The 20302-nt window shown below is 47.3% G+C and overlaps 1 protein-coding gene across 1 annotated transcript in view; it reads left to right on the forward strand.

The window, feature by feature from the left end:
- The window catches only part of ACP6 (acid phosphatase 6, lysophosphatidic), a 20740-nt gene extending 919 nt beyond the window's left edge, over positions 1-19821 (forward strand). Inside the window, exons 2-10 of the mRNA XM_002715655.5 lie at positions 7061-7189; positions 7301-7431; positions 7784-7863; positions 10928-11015; positions 12692-12824; positions 13447-13547; positions 15985-16080; positions 18822-18987; positions 19621-19821. Coding sequence (XP_002715701.1) covers positions 7061-7189; positions 7301-7431; positions 7784-7863; positions 10928-11015; positions 12692-12824; positions 13447-13547; positions 15985-16080; positions 18822-18987; positions 19621-19764 — 1068 coding nt within the window. The 3' untranslated portion in view covers positions 19765-19821. The remainder of the gene's footprint in view (positions 1-7060; positions 7190-7300; positions 7432-7783; positions 7864-10927; positions 11016-12691; positions 12825-13446; positions 13548-15984; positions 16081-18821; positions 18988-19620) is intronic.
- The last annotated feature ends 481 nt before the right edge of the window (positions 19822-20302 follow it).

Here is a 20302-nt window from a genome sequence, read left to right on the forward strand (position 1 = left end):
AAGGGAATAGGAATTCCCTGGAGAGCTTGCTAACATGCAGATTCAGCAGGTGTGGGGCAGGGCTGGGGGTCCAGCATTTCTAGCAGTGTCTGGGTGAGTTCCAGTGCAAGGCTGCAGTGACCGTCTGAAAGGTTGTTTGTCAAAGCATTGCAGGGACCTTTGTGACTGGAACCACCTTCCCCCGGGGTTCACGGTGGATAACCCAGGGCCGTGGCTTTAGGAACAGATTTGACAACAGCTTTTTCTCGGGATTTACTGGATTCCATTTTGAAATTTCTTGAAGGTGTTTTTGGTAACAAGTACTGTATCTTGGAGTTCTTACACATTTCTGGTTTCAAAACCTGTTCGTGCAAGGGAAGGAAGGAAAGAAATTAAACATTGGCTACTGTTAGGGCTGTAGTGTCTTAAAAAAAATCTGCCTGGTTTGACCAGGAGATGATTAAAGCACAAATAATTAGGTTTTAAACTTGTTTATGTGACCATCATAGCAGGAAGGCCTAGTGAGGAAGAATAGGCAAACTGAAATTGTCAGGTCCACAGATGTCACACTCACCTTTGGAGTGCTTTTGTGTCCTTGGTCTTTCAGGTTGATAGTGGAGCAGGTAGAACAGGTGGCTCAAACCTCGGAGTAGGTACACTCTGAGTGGTTGCTTTCCGCAAGTCCTCAGGTTTGTGCCTTCACATTGTACAACTGAAACCTAGTTTTCAAAGCTGGCCATACATGCCATGATGCCTCTAAAGCACTTCCACATAAATAATCGCATCTTGGTGGTCAATTCTATTGCCAGTTTTCTAGCTATCCTTTGTGTGGCCATCCCACTTCCTGTCTGGTACCAGGATGCCTTTTCTTTCTCGTTGATGTTTTGTTCCTCACTTTGCCTTTTTACATTAGGTCACTAAATTTTGTACACAAATAGCCCATCTCTTATGCACGTGCTCCCATTCTTCTCCATTGATTCTGTTTTTAAAGAGTTTTATTTATTTAAAAGTCAAGAGTTACAGAGAGAGAGAGAGAGAGAGAGAGAGAGAGATCTTCCATCTGCTGGTTCCCTCCCCAAGTGGTCTCTACAGCCAGGGTAGAGCCAGGCCAAAGACAGAAACTTCCTCTGAGTCTCTCATGTGGGTGGCAGGGGCTCAAGCACTTGGACCATCTTCTGCTTTCCCCAGGCCATTAGCAGGGAGCTGGATTGGAAGTGGAGCAGCTGGGACTCGAACCAGCATCCATTTGGGATGCCAGTTTTGCAAGAGGTAGCTTTACCCGCTATGCTGCAACACCGGCCCCTCCGTTTATTCTTGTAGCCAAAGGGCTGAAAAATATATAGAACTAATATCAGTGGAGCAGAGGATAAGAGTTTGAATGTCTAGGCCTGGACCTAGGATATACAGGATGTCTTCTCTAAAAGCCCTGGAAAGAGATGTACATTCTTTTTTTTTTTTTTTTTTTTTTGAGCCCTCGGGCCTCTGAGGGGTATCTTCTGACTTCACTGGGGAACAGCTGTTGTAGCTTAGATGCCAGTTTCATTCATATTCTGTCTGTGTAGCCACAGGGAGCATCCGAGCCCGTGGCCTCACTTTGCAACTAGAGAAGGCACAGGGGCTCTCCTACCTACTCATATTCTCCAGGTCTTAGCAGAGGCTTGGTTCTTGATAGAAAGGCTTGTGTGAAGAAGCTAGGGATGAAACCCGCTCTCTCAGTTTAGGCTGTACTCGAATGTCGTCAGCCTCTTATAACTTACTCCTGGATATTCTCTCTCAGGTTTTCCTTACAAGAGCCAATTTGATAGAGGTTGTTATTGTGATTTTCTAATCTTCCTGGTTCAATTAATTATGGTCAGAAGGGACCAGCTGGCAACAATTCGCAAACTAAAATTGCCTGTGGAACATGTTTCCCGATTTCTGACTGGCTTTCAGATAAACATACGTGACAAGTCACTTCATTCAGTTATCTCACGAATCCTCCGGATATAGCATTGTTTAAAAACCAAGATGTTTTGTTGAGTTGTTTTCTTATGGCTAGAAAAGCTATTGGTTTAACCTGTCTTTGCTAAAAGATTGTGCTTTGGAAATAAAGTCATGGCACTCAATTAACTTCTTTTCTGGTCACTGGCGTAGACCCAAATGCACTTTCAAAAGCAAAGATTTGGCCCTGTTTTCAGGTTTCCCCCAGCTCCTCTGCACACGGTGTGAGATGGCCCCTACCTCAGCAGGTTCCTCAGCTTTTATAAAATAAAGTCCAGCCTACCCAGCTCTCCTGTTGATTGAGACATTTGAACCCTTAGTTCCTTGTTGATACAGACCAGCTGGGAAGCATAATATCAGTACCGCTGTTGTTACATACCTATCCAAAGCTTGGCTGGGAGAAGTGGATTTAGGAAGAATTTCATGGAGGATGTGCCAGCTAGTCCATCTTTTCCCCTGAATCAATGGTTCTTAACTTGGTGGGACATGGAACTCAAGTAGGAAGCTTTAAAAAATACTTATACTGTGGGTCTGCAGCCAGGGGACTCTGATTTAGTTGGTCCAGGCATCCAGACATTGTAGCAGCTTCTCTGGTGAAGCTTTAGAGTTATCCCGGCTGGAGAGCATTTTAAAAGTGAGGCCCCATCCCAGAGAGATCCAGATATGATTCGTTTACAGTGGGGTTCAGTTATCAATAATTAAAGCCAACAACACAGTTTCCTAGTGATGCCATTGTGTAGCCGAGGGTTGTAACCATAGTTCTATGCTAAAACCCACACCTGGAAAGGTTTGTTTACTTTTATGTAGATTTTTTTCTTTTATCTGGAATGTAGCCTATTGATCCCAGTGTAGAATTGCTTTCACTGAAATGTGCTTTGGTGAAATGCTATCATTTTGTGTTGAGGGAACTGAGAGAAACAATCCCACAGAACTCATTGCTTTGACTACTGAAGAGATGTTCATTATATTACTCTCTCCTCTTTATGAGGGCCCTTGGGAAGAATTTGTCTGTTAGCATTAGAAGTGGCGTACTTCTCCTGAACAGTTGGTCTGCTTTTATCTTAAAACTTGTCTAGCTGATCAAGTTTCTTCTTCCACATAAAAGTCAGAGGCTTAGTGCCGAATCTGCGGCCCACCTAAAATAAGTATCTGGGTCTTTATGGTTTAGTAACCTTGTACTGTATCTAGTTTTTTTCTTTTTTTGTGCTTATGCTTGTTGTTTGCTTTTGTCTTTCTTGCCTGCTTTGAACTGCCTTACTGTGTTTCAGGTATTGCTCTTATCTACTTTAAGTTACTAGTTGAAGATGGAGTATAAATCAGTAAAATTATCCAGTTAATCTTTTTGTGAACTGAGAAGTTGAAGAGCAGGAACAAGAATGAGAGTGTGTGTCGGGGGTGGACACCGTGAATGAGGCTGACGTATCACCCATTCTTGAAAAATCTAAAGACCCGGACTCTAGACTTGAAGTGACCTGGACTTCATGAGTTGTTTCTGGGGAAACAACTATGCCTAACGGGAGATTTTTTTGGTAAAGTTGGACTTGTGGGTCGGGATCCCTTGCTAGACATTGGACTTACAAGGACGGCTAATTCAGTCTCAGCTTTAAAGGGATTTACAACGTGGTGAAGGGGAGAAATGAAACAGATTTTCATCACAGGCGTTGGCTGGGAGTGTTGGGAACACAAAGGAGGTGTCTCAAACCCAAAATGTCTGAAATTGAACTCAGCCTTCCAACTGTTCTTCTGTCTCGCTCTTAGTTTTAGTCAAGGAGCACTTCCTTTATGCTCGCCACCATCGGCACACAACTCAGAAGTAATTTTATCCTTGTTCTTCCTTGCTTACCTACCAATAGAGTCCCCAAATAAAGCTTTTTTCTCCACACTCGCTCATTCTGACTCAAATATCTTGCATCTGCCTCTTCTGTTCCCACTGCCTTAGATGAGGACTCAGGCTCCTAGGCAGACAACTACAGGCATCTTGCAGCTGACTTTTCTGCATGTAGTCCTCCCCTTCCAATGGTGAAGCTTACTCCTCGTGTCCACACTTCTCTGTGGAGCCCACAGGCCAGGGGGATGCTAAGTATCTGGGGCACAGGGTTTCCCCTTCTACTAGAGAAACTCCAGCTTTTGCCTTTGCACACAAATCTAAACTTTATTTGCTATTTGCTAATGTTAAAGTGTGAGGGAACAGTCCCAGGCTGAGGCAAACCAAACCACTCTCACTGCTGTGCTCCTACACATTCTTCCCCACCTCCGCCTTGCTCACGTCTTCTAGCTAATTTGGAATTCTGAATGCCAATTCTCTTCTCAGCTACCTCTTTTTCACAACTCCAAGTTTTTGCTCATCTAAATCCTACTCATGTCAAATGCTATTCATTCCATAAAACTTCCCCTGAATCCCCAGCGAGAAGAGGTCAGTCTTGCCTTTGAACTATGATAGCCTTCATCTAGTTTCTCACAGCCCAAATCCATCTCCATTACGGTCTTGCTGTCATTTACATTCATGGCTTGCTTTCTCTACTAACCTAGAAACCCAGGAAAGACAGAGTCAGGTTATCACAAGTTTGGTATCTCCCCCAGGATCTGGCAGATTGTCACGCACCAGGCTGTTTTTCAGGCATCCAGAAAAGAGGTCAGTATATGACCCAGTCTGTGTCCTGAGGAAGCCGAGTCTGCTGAACAGACCAGGATCGGAGCTTTTCTAATACAGTTTGCTGACGGCTACCAAAGAGAGCCACTGGAGCTGCACTGGAGCACGTGGCCATGGTCAGGACTTCTGGGAACAGTAGGGAATGAACAAGAGGCTTTCCAGATGAAGGGAGGAAGAAAATGCCAGGCAGAAGTACTGTGGGGAGGCCCAGGCTAAGCATGGTCCCAGGTTCTTGTCCCTGAGAAGGAATTCAAGGAAGAGACCTAGATGAAGAAGAGCAGGGAAGCAAGATGCTTTATTTAAAGCATAAGTATACACTGAGGAATCCAAGCAAGGGAGAGAGCAGGGGAGGGAGGGAGAAGGGGAGAGAGGGAGAGAGAGAGAACAAGCAGAATGAGCCACAGTTAGCAGGTTTGGGGCCATCCTTTCATAGGATTTGGGAGTATAGGGTGTGGCATCTGGGTGAGGCTTAACTGAATACTCAAAGATGTTAAAGTTTGGGGTGGGGCTGGAGTCCTTCCCATTTCTCCTTGCCCTTTTTTTTGAAATCTTGGAAGTGGCTCAGGTGCGTGATGGGTGTTGGCGTGTTGCCCACAGTAATTTGATTATAATGACACTGTAATGAACCAAAGGTCACCATTGGGCACAGCCAGCAGCTGTATTGGATATGTTTTAGCTTAAGCAGCAAAACCCCAGCAGCTGCAGCCTGGGGTTTCCGCTGTGCATGTGGGGCTGTATCGCATGGGGCTGCATTGCAGGTATTGCCAGTCCTCAGCTCCTCCCTGTCTGCGTTCAGAGAAACATGATGTTGAAAGGCCAGGAGGTATGAGACAGGCGCTCGACCAAAGGAAGTTGTGTGGCTGGCAAGTACGAGTGTAGGGAAGTCCTGGTAGAGGAGCTACTAGAGAGGTGGCAGGGCTATGCAGCTGTGAGCCCTGCAAGAGCTTTTATCCAGAGGAATTGAAGGATCAGAGGTGTGCAAGAAGGAAGAGGGTCTCTGAACAGCTGGTCTTACTATCAGCTGGGCGGCACCAATGAGGAGGCGGCTCAGGTGTTGGAGATGGGGTGCAGATGGAACTGAGATGGTTCCTTTGGGAAGAATGACTGAAACCCCAGGGGCATTCTCCTGGTGCAGTTCCAGGAAGGGCGAAGATAAATACCACAGTATGTGCACAGTAGGCTTTCAAACCCTAGTTTCAAAACAAAACAAATCAAAATGGGGGTCAGTGTTGTGGCATAGTGGGTAAAACTGGCTCTGGTTCAAATCCCAGCTGCTCCACCTCTGATCCAGCTCCCTCCTAATGTACCTGGGAAAGCTGTGGAAGAAGGCCCAACTGCTAGGATCCCAACACCCACCTGGGAGACTCAGTTGAAATTCCTGGCCCCTGGCTTTGGCTTGGCCCAGCCCTGGCCATTGAAGCCATTTGGGGTGTGAACTGACCTCTCTCTGCCTCTGTGTCTCCCTCTCTGTAACTCTGCCTTTCAAATAAGTAAATCTTTAAAAAAAAAAAAAAACATAAAAATTATACCCTGTAAATACATATATTCAACTGTTATTTGTTGATTAAAATAAATGGCAAAAATGAAGTAAGTCTTTAAAACAAGCTGAATTAGGTAGTCTGTATGTAGGGAGTTTGGGGGTGAAGGTGGGAGTGTGCTGCAGGTCCTGCCCGAGGTAAGCAGGTTTGTACTCTGACAGTGAGAACATGGGAGTGACTTGCTTTCTAGCCAGTGGTCAACAGGGGTTGATTCCGGAATGGTGGAGCCATGGGGAGTCAGAGGCTCGAGTTTGGGGTTCCAGGAGAACTATGGTCGCACTGAGAAGCAGTTTGGGAAGAGAAGCTGGTACATGGGATTAGAAGAAAAGACTCATTTTAAAAATGAAAGTCATGACATCTGAATGAGTGTGAGTTTAATGCGCAGTTGGAACTGTGAGATCTGCAGCCACTGGTGATGTTCTGAAAACCATTGTAGTATGGCTGGGACGGGAGCCAAATTACGAGAATGATGGAGAAGCAGCAGCAGAGGCTGCTTTGAAAAGGGTGGTATGTGGTAGCTACAGGGGAGGGGTGCATTGAAATGTATAGATTGATTCCTTAGAAATGGTCATTGAGATCATATTTCATGCATTCATTCATTTGCTCACCAAATATTTACTTTCTGGCCACTTCTCTTCAGTGAGGGCCTAGTGCCAGAGCAGCCCCTTAACAGTGAGCACTAGTGTAGCAATAACAGGACTTGGGCTGAGAACTTGTGAAATAATAAGTCACAGCCTTTTCTTCCCTTAATTAGCTAGAGTTCAAGTTTCTTTCCTTACTTCCCATGGGAAAGTGGCAGGCCTGGTGTCACAGCTTTCCAGCCATGTGTTCCCAGTGCTGCTGTAACCGGTGCTAATGCTGTGTTTCCGATTTTAACCGTGTGTTGCTTTGTTTTTGTTTGTGATCACGACAGGTAGAGTGGAACCCTCAGCTCTTAGAGGTCCCACCCCAGACTCAGCTTGATTACACAGTCACTAACCTAGCTGGAGGCCCGAAACCACATTCTCCTTATGACTCTCAATACCATGAGACCACCCTGAAGGTGAGCAGCGCTTCCCAGCCCTGGGGAGCCCTCCGCAGGGCTTCGCTGGTTTTCTCTGGGCTGAATTCTGGCTGTCTGTGTTTTCACTCTTCCCTTCTTCCTCCCACTTAGGGGGGCATGTTTGCTGGACAGCTGACCAGTGTAGGCATGCAGCAGATGTTTGCCCTGGGAGAGAGACTGAGGAAGAACTACGTGGAAGACATCCCTTTTCTTTCACCGATCTTCAACCCGCAGGAGGTCTTGTGAGTGGCTAGAGAAAGGAATGTTGCACCCCACGGAAGGTCTTGGGCAAGAGGTCCTGTACTGATTCTCCAGATGGTTCCCACTCTCACCAATGGCACTCGGGGGGACAACTTGTCACTGCAGTTACCCCTAGGTCACAGAATCCTGTGAACAGGTGGTCATTGGCGGTTGCGTTCACTGGCCTTCAAAGGCCTGGGGGACAGCCAACCCGTAGAGGTCATGCGTTCTTCCTGGTCCCATAGCCCCACTTACATGGTTTTGGAAGACTCCCAGCTGCTCTTATGGAATAAGATAGGCTGTATATAATTAAAGGTTCCTTTATGAGCGTGACTACCTCTTAATTGTTTCCAGTGTTCGTTCCACCAACATGGATCGGAATCTGGAGTCTACCCGTTGTTTGCTGGCTGGGCTGTTCCAACGTCAGAAAGAAGGTGCGTGTTTGGAGTCTAAATGTCAGCCTCACTCTGTGAAGAGCTCTTTCTTCTCGCTTCCAAAGTCCCTGTCTCCTCCTTGGGGCCTAGTCCCTTGTTCTCTCCTCTGCACGCCTGACTCCTTGGTGCACACTTCAGGCTGGCTTCACGCTGCCCTTGCCCCAGCCTGACCTCCACAGTGGCAGCAATGTATCGGCTGGTCTGATGCACCCCTGGGCCCTGACTTCTTCTCTCAGACTTCCACAAAAGCCCCCTAAGGTAGCCCTGGCCAAGGATTGTGAACAGCACAGGGGGTTTTTTGCTTAGGTGGACATGACTGAAAAGGGAGGAAGCAGGAAGGACATTTAGTTGGAATCCAAGACTGCTGCTACTGCTGTGGTATTGGTGAAAACCCATAGCATGACTCAGGTGTTGTGAACAGTACCCTCTTTAGCCTTTCTTATTGAGGAGGTCTATCCAGTGTGGGTTTCAACATAGCCAGTGAGTGATCATGGCCAGCAGTTCCCACACTTTGACCACCAAGGATTGCCTTTCTTATTTTCCCTTGTGGATCAGGCCGGTGACTATCCACTGAAACTGCATTTTGTCATTTGCAGGTGATTCATATTTACATTTAATCATTGATCGTGCTTTCAGATCATCATATTAAAATGGTGCCATAAGGGAAAGGTTCTTGTATTTTGTTTAGCTTCTCAGCAGTATCTCAAATAGAAAACTTCCATCAAGCTTTTAAAAAATATCTGAAATAATAGAACCTCTGGGGCAAGAGATGCTATTCTTGCCCCGTAGGTGGGGAGCTGCTGCTAATTGTGGCTAAAGTGGGCTGCTGAGCACAAGCAGTGTGCCTCTCGGTGACCTGAAACAGACAAGGTGGGCTGCCCTGGCTTCTTGGGAGCCCTTGAGCCTAAGAATAATTCAGTGCCTGATCTGCTGAAAGCTCTTCACTTGCTCAGCTTCTAAAAGGCAGATGTCTTCCTGGAAACAACAGAAGCCTGACAGAGGAGGCGGAATGGTGTTTGCAGATGGTAGCCCTATTGGGGCAGCTCTCAGGCTGAGCGTGCCCAGGTTTCCAGCAGGGAAGGTCATACTGGCATCTGGTGTGGCTGCCCTGGGAGCAGCTCTCTGTCTTGGCTCAGAGGTATTAGGACTCCAGTTTGGCTTCTGTCACACTGACTTCCATGCCTTCCTTGCCACCCCCACCACCCCCACCCCCGCCCCATATCGGGGGACTTGAGTAGACCAGAGAAACCGAGAAGGTGCCACCAACATAAGTGCTGCAACTTCAGGGTATTGCTTCAGGTGTAAAATTATCACGTTCTAGAGGGCTGTGTGTAAGCTTCAGAGAATCAGGCTGATGGGGAAGCTGGAGGTTGTTGGTTTGACCATTTAGTCATTTATTCATTCAACGCATTTCTGAGTGTCCATTCAAGTGCGTCTTATAAACTGTAGGTGCAATATCTAGACACCAATATCAGACAGACTCCAGATGGAAATGCTGGAGGTTTATAGTGTATTAGTGTTGTGTTAGAGGTTGAAGCATGGTTATTGTTATTCTAATACTTAAAGTACTTCATAGGCACCATACATTATTCTAAGAGTGTTGCACATATTAACTTCTTTAGTTCTTGTAATAGCCCTGTGAGCTAGGTTCCATTACCTCCTTTTTCCAGATAGGAGAAATAAGACACAGAAAAGTTAAGTGACTTGTCCAGGGACACAAAACTGTTGAATGGTGGAGCTGGGACTCAAACTCTGCCAGTCTAGTTTCAGGATCCACACTCTTTATCTTAGACTGCTTCTCTGGAGACGTCTAGAGCAAGACTGTACCCTGTGGCCACTCCATTTCACAGTGTGTCCTGGAGGACCCCAGGAGTGTCCAGAGGGGTCTCAGAACTATAGGCAGAGGGATAGGACATGCAAAAGGGCTGTGCTGTGGATCCCACCTTGTAGCCACCGGCATTTTTCTTTGATTACTTTGTGAGGTAGTGGGGAGGAAGGGTTCCTCTGCTTTAGAAACAATTGACAGTTGCTGCTGTCATCCCATGCCTTCAATTTACAGTGAGTCCCCAAGAAGTGCAGTGACTTCCCAAGGTGACCCTGCAGAGTACTTGTAGATTCAGGACTAAACTCTTAGGGCTTTCAGTCTGGTTTCCTCCTTCTGTCCGGAACAAAGAAGGATGCCTGAATTTTGATATTCTAGTTAAATTACCATAGGCTGCTTTTAAAGTCCTGCGGTATCAATAACTTGTTTGGAAATGAATAGTTCTTTGGAACTTAGACTCAGCCAATTGCTCTGTGTATTGACCTCAGTGAACTGCACGTTGCTGCTGATGGGAGCAGTTTCTTTGGCCATCAGGCTCGAGCTGTGTGGAAAGGGAACCTGCCAGAAGCCCCAGCCATCTCTGGTACAGAGCAAAGCATGGAAGGTGTTGGAACATCTCTGGACATGAACAGGGTAGGGGGCAGGGCCCAAGGTTACCTGTGAGCCCAGGGCAGCAGGGAGCTGCTGTGAGGAATGTGAGCAGCACTCTTGGTGGGCCAACCCTTGGTTCCCAGTGATCCATCCGGAAGCCTGCTTTTATTCTGGGAAAGGCAGTGGGGATCTGAGAGGATTTGTGGCCATGCAATCACCCTTCTCAGTTTGTCATGTGATAAGTCACACATTTCCCTATAGGACCAACCTTCAGGAAGTGAGAATGCAGCTGAGTTCTGATAAGGCTTCGGCAAGGCGCATCCTTTCTAGTGCTTTGGCACAGATATTTTTTGGAGTGGGTCAGAAAAGTGCCAGTCTGATCCTGGTTTGTACCTGCTCTAGTTTGTGGCCCAATAGGAAGGCTGTGTTGGACAGAACAGGCTTCTGTTTGCTTTCTCCATAATTCAGACCACAAGAGAGCTCCTGTTGGCAGGGCCAGGGCATGCTGAAGGCATTCACTGGCCTTAAGGAGTAGCCCAGTGGCCTGTGTCTTGCGGCAGCTCTGAATGTCGACGAGAAGCAGGGGCGTGGGTGGAGACGTGGGGAAGAACAAGCTGAAACCTCCCGCCTGTGCCCCCCACCTCTCTCCAGGACCCATCATCATCCACACTGATGAGGCGAGCTCTGAAGTCTTGTACCCCAACTACCAGAACTGCCAGAATCTAAGGCGGAGAACCAGGTAACTGCCCCCAGATTCTCACTCACCAACCAGGGCGGCCTTTTCCAGCCCTTGCTGGCAGGCTGTGCCTGTGCTGAGGGCCTGCCAGGTTTACCCTGCTTGGTGGGTCAGGGATGGGAGGGATTGGTTACACTCAGGTCTGGCATGGGCTGTACAGGAAGTGAAACGGCTCTTGCTCACTCACAGTGGCAGGCGCAGAGTGAAGGTACATGGAGCCTGGGGAAAGCCACAGGCCAGGCTAGAGAGAGACGCAGACAGACATGAGGGGTCTGCCGTTTACAAAGTGTTATTTCCCATCAACTCTGGGCTCTCAGGTGAGCCAAGTGAAGAAGCTGATGGTTTTTTTTTTTTTTTTTTTTAATTTGACAGGCAGAGTTAGACAGTGAGAGAGAGAGAGAGAGACAGAAAGGTCTTCCTTCTGTTGGTTCACCCCCTAAATAGCCGCTACAGCAGGCGTGCTGCGCCGATCCGAAGCCAGGAGCCAGGTATTTCCTCTTGGTCTCCCATGCGGGTGCAGGGCCCAAGCACTTGGGCCATCCTCCACTGCCTTCCCGGGCCACAGCAGAGAGCTGGACTGGAAGAGGAGCAACTTGGACTAGAACCCGGTGCCCATATGGGATGCTGGCACTGCAGGCGGAGGATTAACTAAGTGATTCATGGTGCTGGCCCCCGAGCTGATGGGTTTTAATCAAAGGTGATAGAGGGGCTGGCATTGTGGCACAGCAGGTGAAGCTACCACCTGCCTGGCCCAGCCCCAGCCTGGCCCAGCCCCAGCCTCATGGCCATTTGGGGAGTGAGCCAACATATAGAGGATCTCTCTCTCTCTCTCTCTCTCTCTCTCTCTCCTCTCTCTGATTTCCAAATAAAACAAATCTAAATAAATAAAGGTGACAGAGCCAGCCATCAACATGTAAATCTAGGTCTGTAAGCAAAGAACACACAGACTTCCCATCTCTTACCAATGTGCTGCCATGGAGGATAGATTAGTTTGGGCTGATGATATATATATATTTTTTTTTTGATAGGCAGAGTGGACAGTGAGAGAGAGAGACAGAGAGAAAGGTCTTCCTTTTGCCCTTGGTTCACCCTCCAATGGCCGCCGCGGCCAGCGTGCTGTGGCCGGCGCACCGCTCTGATCCCATGGCAGGAGCCAGGTACTTATCCTGGTCTCCCATGGGGTGCAGGGCCCAAGGACTTGGGCCATCCTCCACTGCACTCCCTGGCCACAGCAGAGAGCTGGCCTGGAAGAGGGGCAACTGGGACAGAATCCGGCGCCCCGACCGGAACTAGAACCCGGTGTGCTGGCACTGCAAGGTGGAGGGTCAGCCTAGTGAGCCGTGGCGCTTTTCAATCCTGGAGTATTTCTGGTCTGCACTAAGACTTTAGAGGATGGGTTTTTCAGCCAGATCTGGGCCACGCATTGTTTTTGGCAATAGGCAGAAAAGCTAAAATAGGATCTGGAATATCTAGCCTTTTGTTCTCTCCCTGGTACTTGCTTACTTTTACAAGACATTTGGTCTCTCGTAGCCTTAGTTTACTCATCTGTAAAATGGGAGGAACGCAGCTAACCTCAGTGAATTGTGAGGATTCAATGAGATCCCACATGATGAATGAAGCACATTTTGTGAACTGCCCATCACTATACACTATAAGGGACTGCTTTTTATTTTTGTCAGAGGCCGGAGGAAGGCTGCCTCTTTGCAGCCAGGAATCTCAGAGGATTTGCAAAAGGTGAAGGAAGGCATGGGCTTTGATGGTGGTGAGGAAGTGGACTTCCTCATCCTCCTGGACAACATGGCAGCCGAGCAGGTAGGACAACTTCTTTAGGGCCTGGGGTTGGGGTGCTCCGGGGCAGGCACCTGGCCAAGTTGCCCTTAGAATCTTTTCTCACGTAGCACATGAAGAAGACCACACGCTGGGAAGTGTTTCTCTAAATGTTAAAGTCGGACACCCAAAGGCAGAACATAATCCTCTTCCCTTCTCTTGTGAAAACCGTGATGTGTACTGCAGACAGAAGTACGCCCTGTGTTTATGTGTAAAATAGGTTTATGGTTATAAGGCGGGACTTCATATAAAGTATTGATGTGGCATGCTGTTCAGAAATCATGTTGGGGAAAACAAATGCCAAGTAGAAATTTATGAATTCCTTGCTTTGTATTTTATTCATTTCTTTCTAAGTTTAAAAAAATATGAATTTTATTTCTGTTGAAGTGCATAGCAAACAGCAGATAGGGAGGAAAGCTAATTTTTGTTCTGGGCCTTCAAATCTCTAAGAATAGCCTCAGATGGACCTTGGGGACATAGCTTCTTGTGCCATTAAAACCCTGCCCAGGAGTAGACGGGCCCCACGGGCTCCCTGGGAGCTGAGCAGCTGTCAGGTTCTGGAGGTGAGGAGCGCTTCTCTCCGAAACCCTGCCTGTGGTCCTTTCAGGTGCACAGCCTCCCGAGCTGCCCTGCGCTGCAGAGATTTGCACGGATGATTGAACAGAGAGCAGTGGACACAGCCTTGTACGTCCTGCAAAGGGAAGACAGGTAAGGGGCCTCTGCAGCTGCTGGCATAAAGTCAGCCTTGGTTAGCCCTCCCAGTGGGTGGGAAGCAGGGTTCATCAGGCCCGCTCGCACCTGCCAGCTGGCGTCTCCGTGAGAGGGGACGGAGGTGACCCCATTCTGCTGGCCTAGCAGCAGGGTCTGGGGCCTTGGATGTCTGGAGCTGAGACTGTGACTCAGTGCTTCTGTTTCCTGTCGTGCAGACCCAGGAGCCACCACCTTAGAACCAAAGTTCTCTTTGCCTTCTGCTTTAGATAGGAGCATCTGGGTCAGGGGAGCTAATAATTAGTTCTCACTTCATTCAGCATGTTACACTTTACAAATCATTTTCATTTTCTCACTGTGAGTTAGGTGTCATTGTCCTGGCTTTGCAGATGAAGAAACTCGGATGAGGGATGTTTCTGCCTTGCCCGGGTTCAGCTTGTGAGAGGCAGAGGCAGGACACAGACCCGGGTCCTTTGACTGTCACACTTGTGCTTTCTCTGTGTTAACAATCTTCAGCGTTCTGTTTCTGGAAGGCCTGTTTCTTGCCTGCTAGGATGGAGAGTTTCTTTCTTAGCAAATTTCAGATGACACCTTTTTCTGATGAATTAGGAACGTTCAGCTTGCACCCAGGAAAGGTGTCTTGGTAGAGGAGAGATGGGAAGTGGGGGTGCAGCCCTGGGGAAGGGATGGCATCTAACACTTGAAGAATTTTCAGGGTCTGTTGCATAAGAATAAGAGCTTCAGACTGCAGTCCTCCCACTCGGAGTCACCGTGTCCACTGTGCGCTCCCTGGGGCATCCAGAGGCCGCAGCCAAGCCACCCCGCTTGCTGCTGTTCTGTGGCACTTGCCAACTTCCCTTTTCTGTTCATGAAGGGGCCCCACCTTAACTAAAGTGTCACTCAATGCCCTTGCCTTCAGACACACACACACACACACACACACACACACACACTTTAACACTTCAGGCTTCCTGGGCCCTACAGTCTCTGTTGCACATATTCATCTTGTAACATGAGGCAGCTGTAGACAACACATGAACAAATGGGCATGACTGTGTTCCAGTCTAGCGCTGTTTACAGAAACAGCCAGGCAGGTGGGATTTGGTCCATGCCATAGTTTGTTTTCTCTTGTTGTAAAGTACTTTATGTATTTTTGAAGATTCATTTGTTTATTTGAAAGGCAGGGTGATAGGGAGACGGGTGCCTTCTATCCACTGGTTCAATCTCCAAATGCCCACAACAGCCAGAGCTGAGCCAGTCTGAAGCCAGGAGCCAGGAACTCTATGCTAGTCGCCCACATGGTGGCAGGGGCCCAAGCAGTTGGCCGTCTCTGTTGTCTTCCCAAGCAGGAAGCTGGATCCAAAGCGGAGTAGCTGGCACTTGAACTAGCACTCTGCTGCAGGATACCAGTGTCACAAGCAGTGGTGTAATCTGTGCCACAATGCTGGCCCCTGTTAAGCATTTTAAACACGACTTGCATATTGTCATTCCCAATCCAGTGAGCCCTGGTTTATAAAACTGATGTTTTTTCAAGGACAAATAATTACAACTTCTCACCCTTACTCAGCTCGTCCTGTACACATTCTTTTGGGAAGTGTGTGTCACCTACGGGTTGGTTGTCTGTTCATCTGTTGCTCCAACACTCCTTGACTTATTTCTAGAACTGGCAATTTACCCAGTCACCATGAATAAGGATTGGCCTAAGTCAGTCCCTTTTGTTCCCTTTGTTGGAGTTTGGGCTCTGGGAATTCTACGATAAGCATTTGTTTTCTCTTTGATTAAAAAAAAAATAGGAGCGGCACAAACATCAAGCCTTTCAGCCCCTTGCCAGCTCCCATCTCCCTGCTGCTGGCACTGCTGTGAGAGGACACTCCTCGAGGCGCAGCAGCCCTTGTGAGGCGACAAGCCCAGGAATGATGGCAGTGAGGCCACAGAGCTCGCCTTGCAGCTCTCTCTCTGAACTTCTTACAAGGCCAAACAGATGAGATACAAGTAGTGACCTCCTTGTGGCCTCAACTCTGAAAGGAGAGTGCACGTAGGAAGGGTGATGTAGGATGCTGTTGTTCCTCTGATCCCTTTCCCAAGAGCCTTGGGATTCCTGGGAATTGTTAGCCCTTGTCCTTCCCAGCTTTTTCCCTTTATTTCTCATGGTCTGGTTCTTCCTAACTCAGCCCAGTCACCATTGTGCTGCTCCCCATCTCAAGAGCATTCGTAACACATGTGTCCCCTGGCTCTTTTTGGAAGTCCTTGTTCACAGGGAACCCTCAGACATGACACAGAGACATTTCCTTCCTCTCTGTCAACCACTGTCCCCTCTATGTTACTTATCTTTCCCAAGTCTGTCTCATGGGACTCATGACATCCCACGGGATGGAAGCAGCCTGTGTCCCCTAAATGCCAAGTGTCTGCTGCATGCCTCCATGTTCACTTTTCACAGAGAAAGCCTTCAGATGGCAGTCGGCCCATTCCTCCACCTTCTGGAAAGTAACCTGCTGAAAGCTGTGGACCCTGCCACTCCACCTGGAAAGATCAGGTACCTGGCACCACACTCAGCCTTGGCTGAGGGGAGAGACCCAGATCTCATAGGGACAAGACGCAGACTGCCAGTGACCAAAGATAGAGGTTCAAGAGGCCAAAGGAGGCTCACGGACTTCCCACTTTTCTGCCACACCTGTCCTATCATGTTTAAAAGTGTTTATTCTAGAAAAAATAGGGGGCATTAATTTTCCTGTATATTTTTTACCAGTTGAACACGTCAAACGTGTAGTCAATTATGTCACACTAATTTGATATTCTAATATAAAACAAAGGTAATGCTTAATAGATTGTTTAGCTTGACCACTTTCATTGCACATACAGAGGTATGATATCCATGTGGCACTTAAAAGTGTTGGAAGTGGCTGATGAGCTTCCATTATCACTTGTGGAACCTGGGATCTTAGGTTGGAGCTACAGATTTGGAATGCCACATGTCCTAGGCAATTACTAAGCAAAGTGTGATCTGCAGACAGTTTCACCATTGCCTAGGAACTTAGTTTCAAGGTCCCAGCCTGACCTACTCAAATATAAGCTGCATTTTATCAAGATCCCCAGGTGATCTATATGCACCATGGTGTTGGAGAAGTAGTAAATGGCCTTTTTTTAAAAAGTTTTTTTTTTAACTTTTATTTAATGAATATAATTTCCAAAGTACAGCTTATGGATTATAACAGCTTCCCCCCTGCCATAACTTCCCTCCCACCCCCTGCTCTCTCTCCCCTTCCATTCACATCAAGATTCATTTTCAATTCTCTTTATATACAGATCAGTTTAGCATATATTAAGTAAAGATTTCAACAGTTTGCACCCACACAGAAACACAAAGTGAAAAATACTGTTTGAGTACTAGTTATAGCATTAAATCACGATGTACAGCACATTAAGGACAGAGATCCTACATGAGGAGTAAGTGCACAGTGACTCCTGTTGTTGACTTAACAAATTGACACTCTTGTTTATGGTGTCAGTAATCACCCTAGGCTCTTGTCATGAGTTGCCAAGGCTATGGAAGCCTTTTGAGTTCACTGACTCTGATCATATTTAGACAAGGTCGTAGTCAGAGTGGAAGTTCTCTCCTCCCTTCAGAGAAAGGTACTTCCTTCTTTGATGACCTGTTCTTTCCACTGGGATCTCACTTGTGGAGATCTATTTTTTTTTTTTTTTTTGCCAGAGTATCTTGGCTTTCCACGCCTAAAATACTCTCATGGGCTTTTCAGCTGGATCCGCATGCCTTAAGGGCTGATTCTGAGGCCAGAGTGCTGTTTAGGACATCCGCTATTCTATGAGTCTGCTGTGTATCCCACTTCCCATGTTGGATCGTCCTCTCCCTTTTTTATTCTATCAGTTAGTATTTGCAGACACTAGTCTTGTTTATGTGATCCCTTTGGTTCTTAGTCCTATCATTATGATCAATTGTGAACAGAAATTAATCACTTGGACTACTGGGATTGGTACATGTCACCTTGATGGGATTGAATTGGAATCCCCTGGTATGTTTCTAACTCTGCCATTTGAGGCAAGTCCAATTGAGCATGTCCCAAATTATACATCTCTTCCTTCTCTTATTCCCATTCTTATATTTAACAGGGATCAAAAAGTTTGTTTATTTTTTTTTAAGTTTTTTTTTTTAAGTTTGTTTATTTATTTGAAAGGCAGAGTTAGAATGAGAGAGATCTTCCATCTGCTGGTCTACTCCCCAAATGGCTGCAACAGCTAAGTCCTGGGCTAGGCTGAAGCCAAGATCCAGGAATTCCATCCAGGTCTCCCAAAGAGTGGCAGGGGCCCAAGTACTTGGGCCTTCTTCTGCTGTTTTCCCAGGCACATTAGCAGGGAGCTGGATCAGAAGTGGAACAGCTGGGACTTGAACCAGTGCTCAAATGCATTGCAGGTGGTGGCTTATCCCTTGTGCCACAATGTCAGCCTTGTAAGCTGTCTTCTTGAGAGAGAGAGAGAGAGATTACATATAGCAACTCATGAAGAGTGTCAGAGGTGAAGGGGACAATGAATTGAAACAGATTCAGAAATGTTGGACCAGCTTTTATAATACCAAATGGTGTGACTTCCCTTCACAGTACCTGCAATGGCAGTATATTTCCTGCTATCCTTTGCCCCCTTACCACCTACAGCCTTGTGTCTGTGAAATAACACAGGATCCAGTGCTGGTGCTCTGGTTTGAGGTTATATGAATAAAATCTTTGGACTTCCCAAGATAGATCAGGTAGATGTAGATTAAAAAGGTACCTGAAACACTGATTAAAGTCATTTGGAGAACATGTTGAGGGCTTATTACTATTCTTTGGAAATGAATTTAATTTCTCCAGACCTCAAGCCTCCCCAGTGAGCAGAGATTGTCCTACTGCATTGATGGTATGACTGAGAGTAGGCAGAGCATTCTCTGTGGGCTGGCAGGCCCCAGAAAGAGGAGAGAGGTACAGCCTGAGTCACACATGCTCTTTTCTTCTCTGCAACTCACTAGGGGAGAAGTGAGTGGGTTGGTGGGAAGGAGGAGGCAGGGAGACTTGCTTCTGTGGGGACCTGACTGTCAAAGCATGAGGCATATAAACAGAGATTTGGCTACCGTCTGTGTCAAAGGGGTTTTATACCTAGCTCAACTGATCTCTAAATATCACCTGGATTTTTAGGCAAGTATTGTTCCTTTCCCAAAAGAAGCAGTCAGTGTTATGTCTGCCAGAGTCCCGGGGGAAAGAGTCGTGGACAACTGTTTCCTTCTTGCAGAAAACTGTACCTTTATGCAGCTCATGATGTGACCCTCATGCCTCTCTTATTGACCCTGGGGATTTTTGACCACAAGTGGCCCCCGTTTGCTGTTGACCTGACCATGGAACTCTACCAGCACCAGGAATCTAAGGAGTGGTTTGTGCAGCTCTACTACCATGGGGAGGTAAGACCTCTATGATGGAACTGGGTAGTGGCTAGGCACCCTCCTGCCTGCCCCACCCACCTGGTTTAGCACCAGTCTCCCTCCTCAGGCTCAGGGGTGCCTCCACTAGCATATTCAGCTCTCTGAATCTTACAGGGTGATTCCAGGCTTGGATCAGAGCTAGGGCAGAACTTGCCGTATGTTGCAGGGTTGAGCCTCATTCCAGATCCATTACAGATTTCTCTTCTGAGTGTCTCTGCCCAATGTAACATCCTGGTTGTGAGGCCTGTGTTGAAGATGATGATGGTGTCCTTGGGAGGTGTTGTGTGCCATTGGCACCCTTAGTGCCTTGGCTGCTTCATCAGAGGTCAGAATACCCTACAGGTGGAACCTTTCTGCTCTCCCACCTCAGAGATGCAGCTTGACCATGTCTTTCTGGTCAATTCAACAAACATTTCTTGATTGTCTTTTACAAGTAGGGGGTAGTGCTTTTCTTCTGGAAGCTGACGAGAATAAAAGCGGGGCCTTCTGGCTGTCCTGTGTGCACACTCAGGCCATGTAGGTCCGAGCCTCTCAGACCGCTGGGTGCACCTGAACACAGCAGCAGCAGCAGGAGGTCCTCCGTGGACCTGCTGAGTTATGTCTCTTCCACAGGAGCAGGTGCCAAGAGGTTGCCCTGACAGGTTCTGTCCACTGGACCAGTTCTTGAATGCCATGTCAGTGTACACCCTAAGCCCGGAAAAATACCACACGCTCTGCTCCCAAGCACACACGATGGAACTTGGAAATGGAGAGTGACTGGTTTCTACAAGGAGAATTTGCTGATTTTCAAATAAAATGTCTTTATGCAATGCCTCTTGGCTTTGTATGTTTGTGGGGAGGGTGAACAAGGGTTAGCATACTTCATCATAGAGTAAGAGTGCTTCCTTCCCGTAGGCATATGAAGGTCTCTTCCTGAGGAAAACAGGTGTAATGTGGAGACCAATGGGATTTTTCTCTGTTTTGTGACTTGATTTCCAAGGTCAGAACCACTTCCATGTGACACAGACTGGGGACATCATGACCTTATAGAATGTGTTGGTTTTGGACTTTAGTTCTTTTTCATATTTTAATTTCACAAACATTTAATGAGCTACCTACTAAGCAGTGGTCATTGTAAAGGTGAAAAGGTTCCGCCTCAGGTTGTTTGAGTCCCCAGGAGAGGCAGGTACCTAAACCAGTGATTAGAATGCAGGATGTTTTATGCTGTGATAAGGTATACGGGTACAGGTGTAGCTCCACCTGGCAGGGGCTGCAGGGAGTAGCTGAGGAAGGCTTTCGGGAAGTTCTGTCCTGA

This window comes from Oryctolagus cuniculus, chromosome 7 (genome assembly GCF_964237555.1).
Source record: "Oryctolagus cuniculus chromosome 7, mOryCun1.1, whole genome shotgun sequence".
In the NCBI taxonomy this organism is placed as follows: domain Eukaryota; kingdom Metazoa; phylum Chordata; class Mammalia; order Lagomorpha; family Leporidae; genus Oryctolagus; species Oryctolagus cuniculus.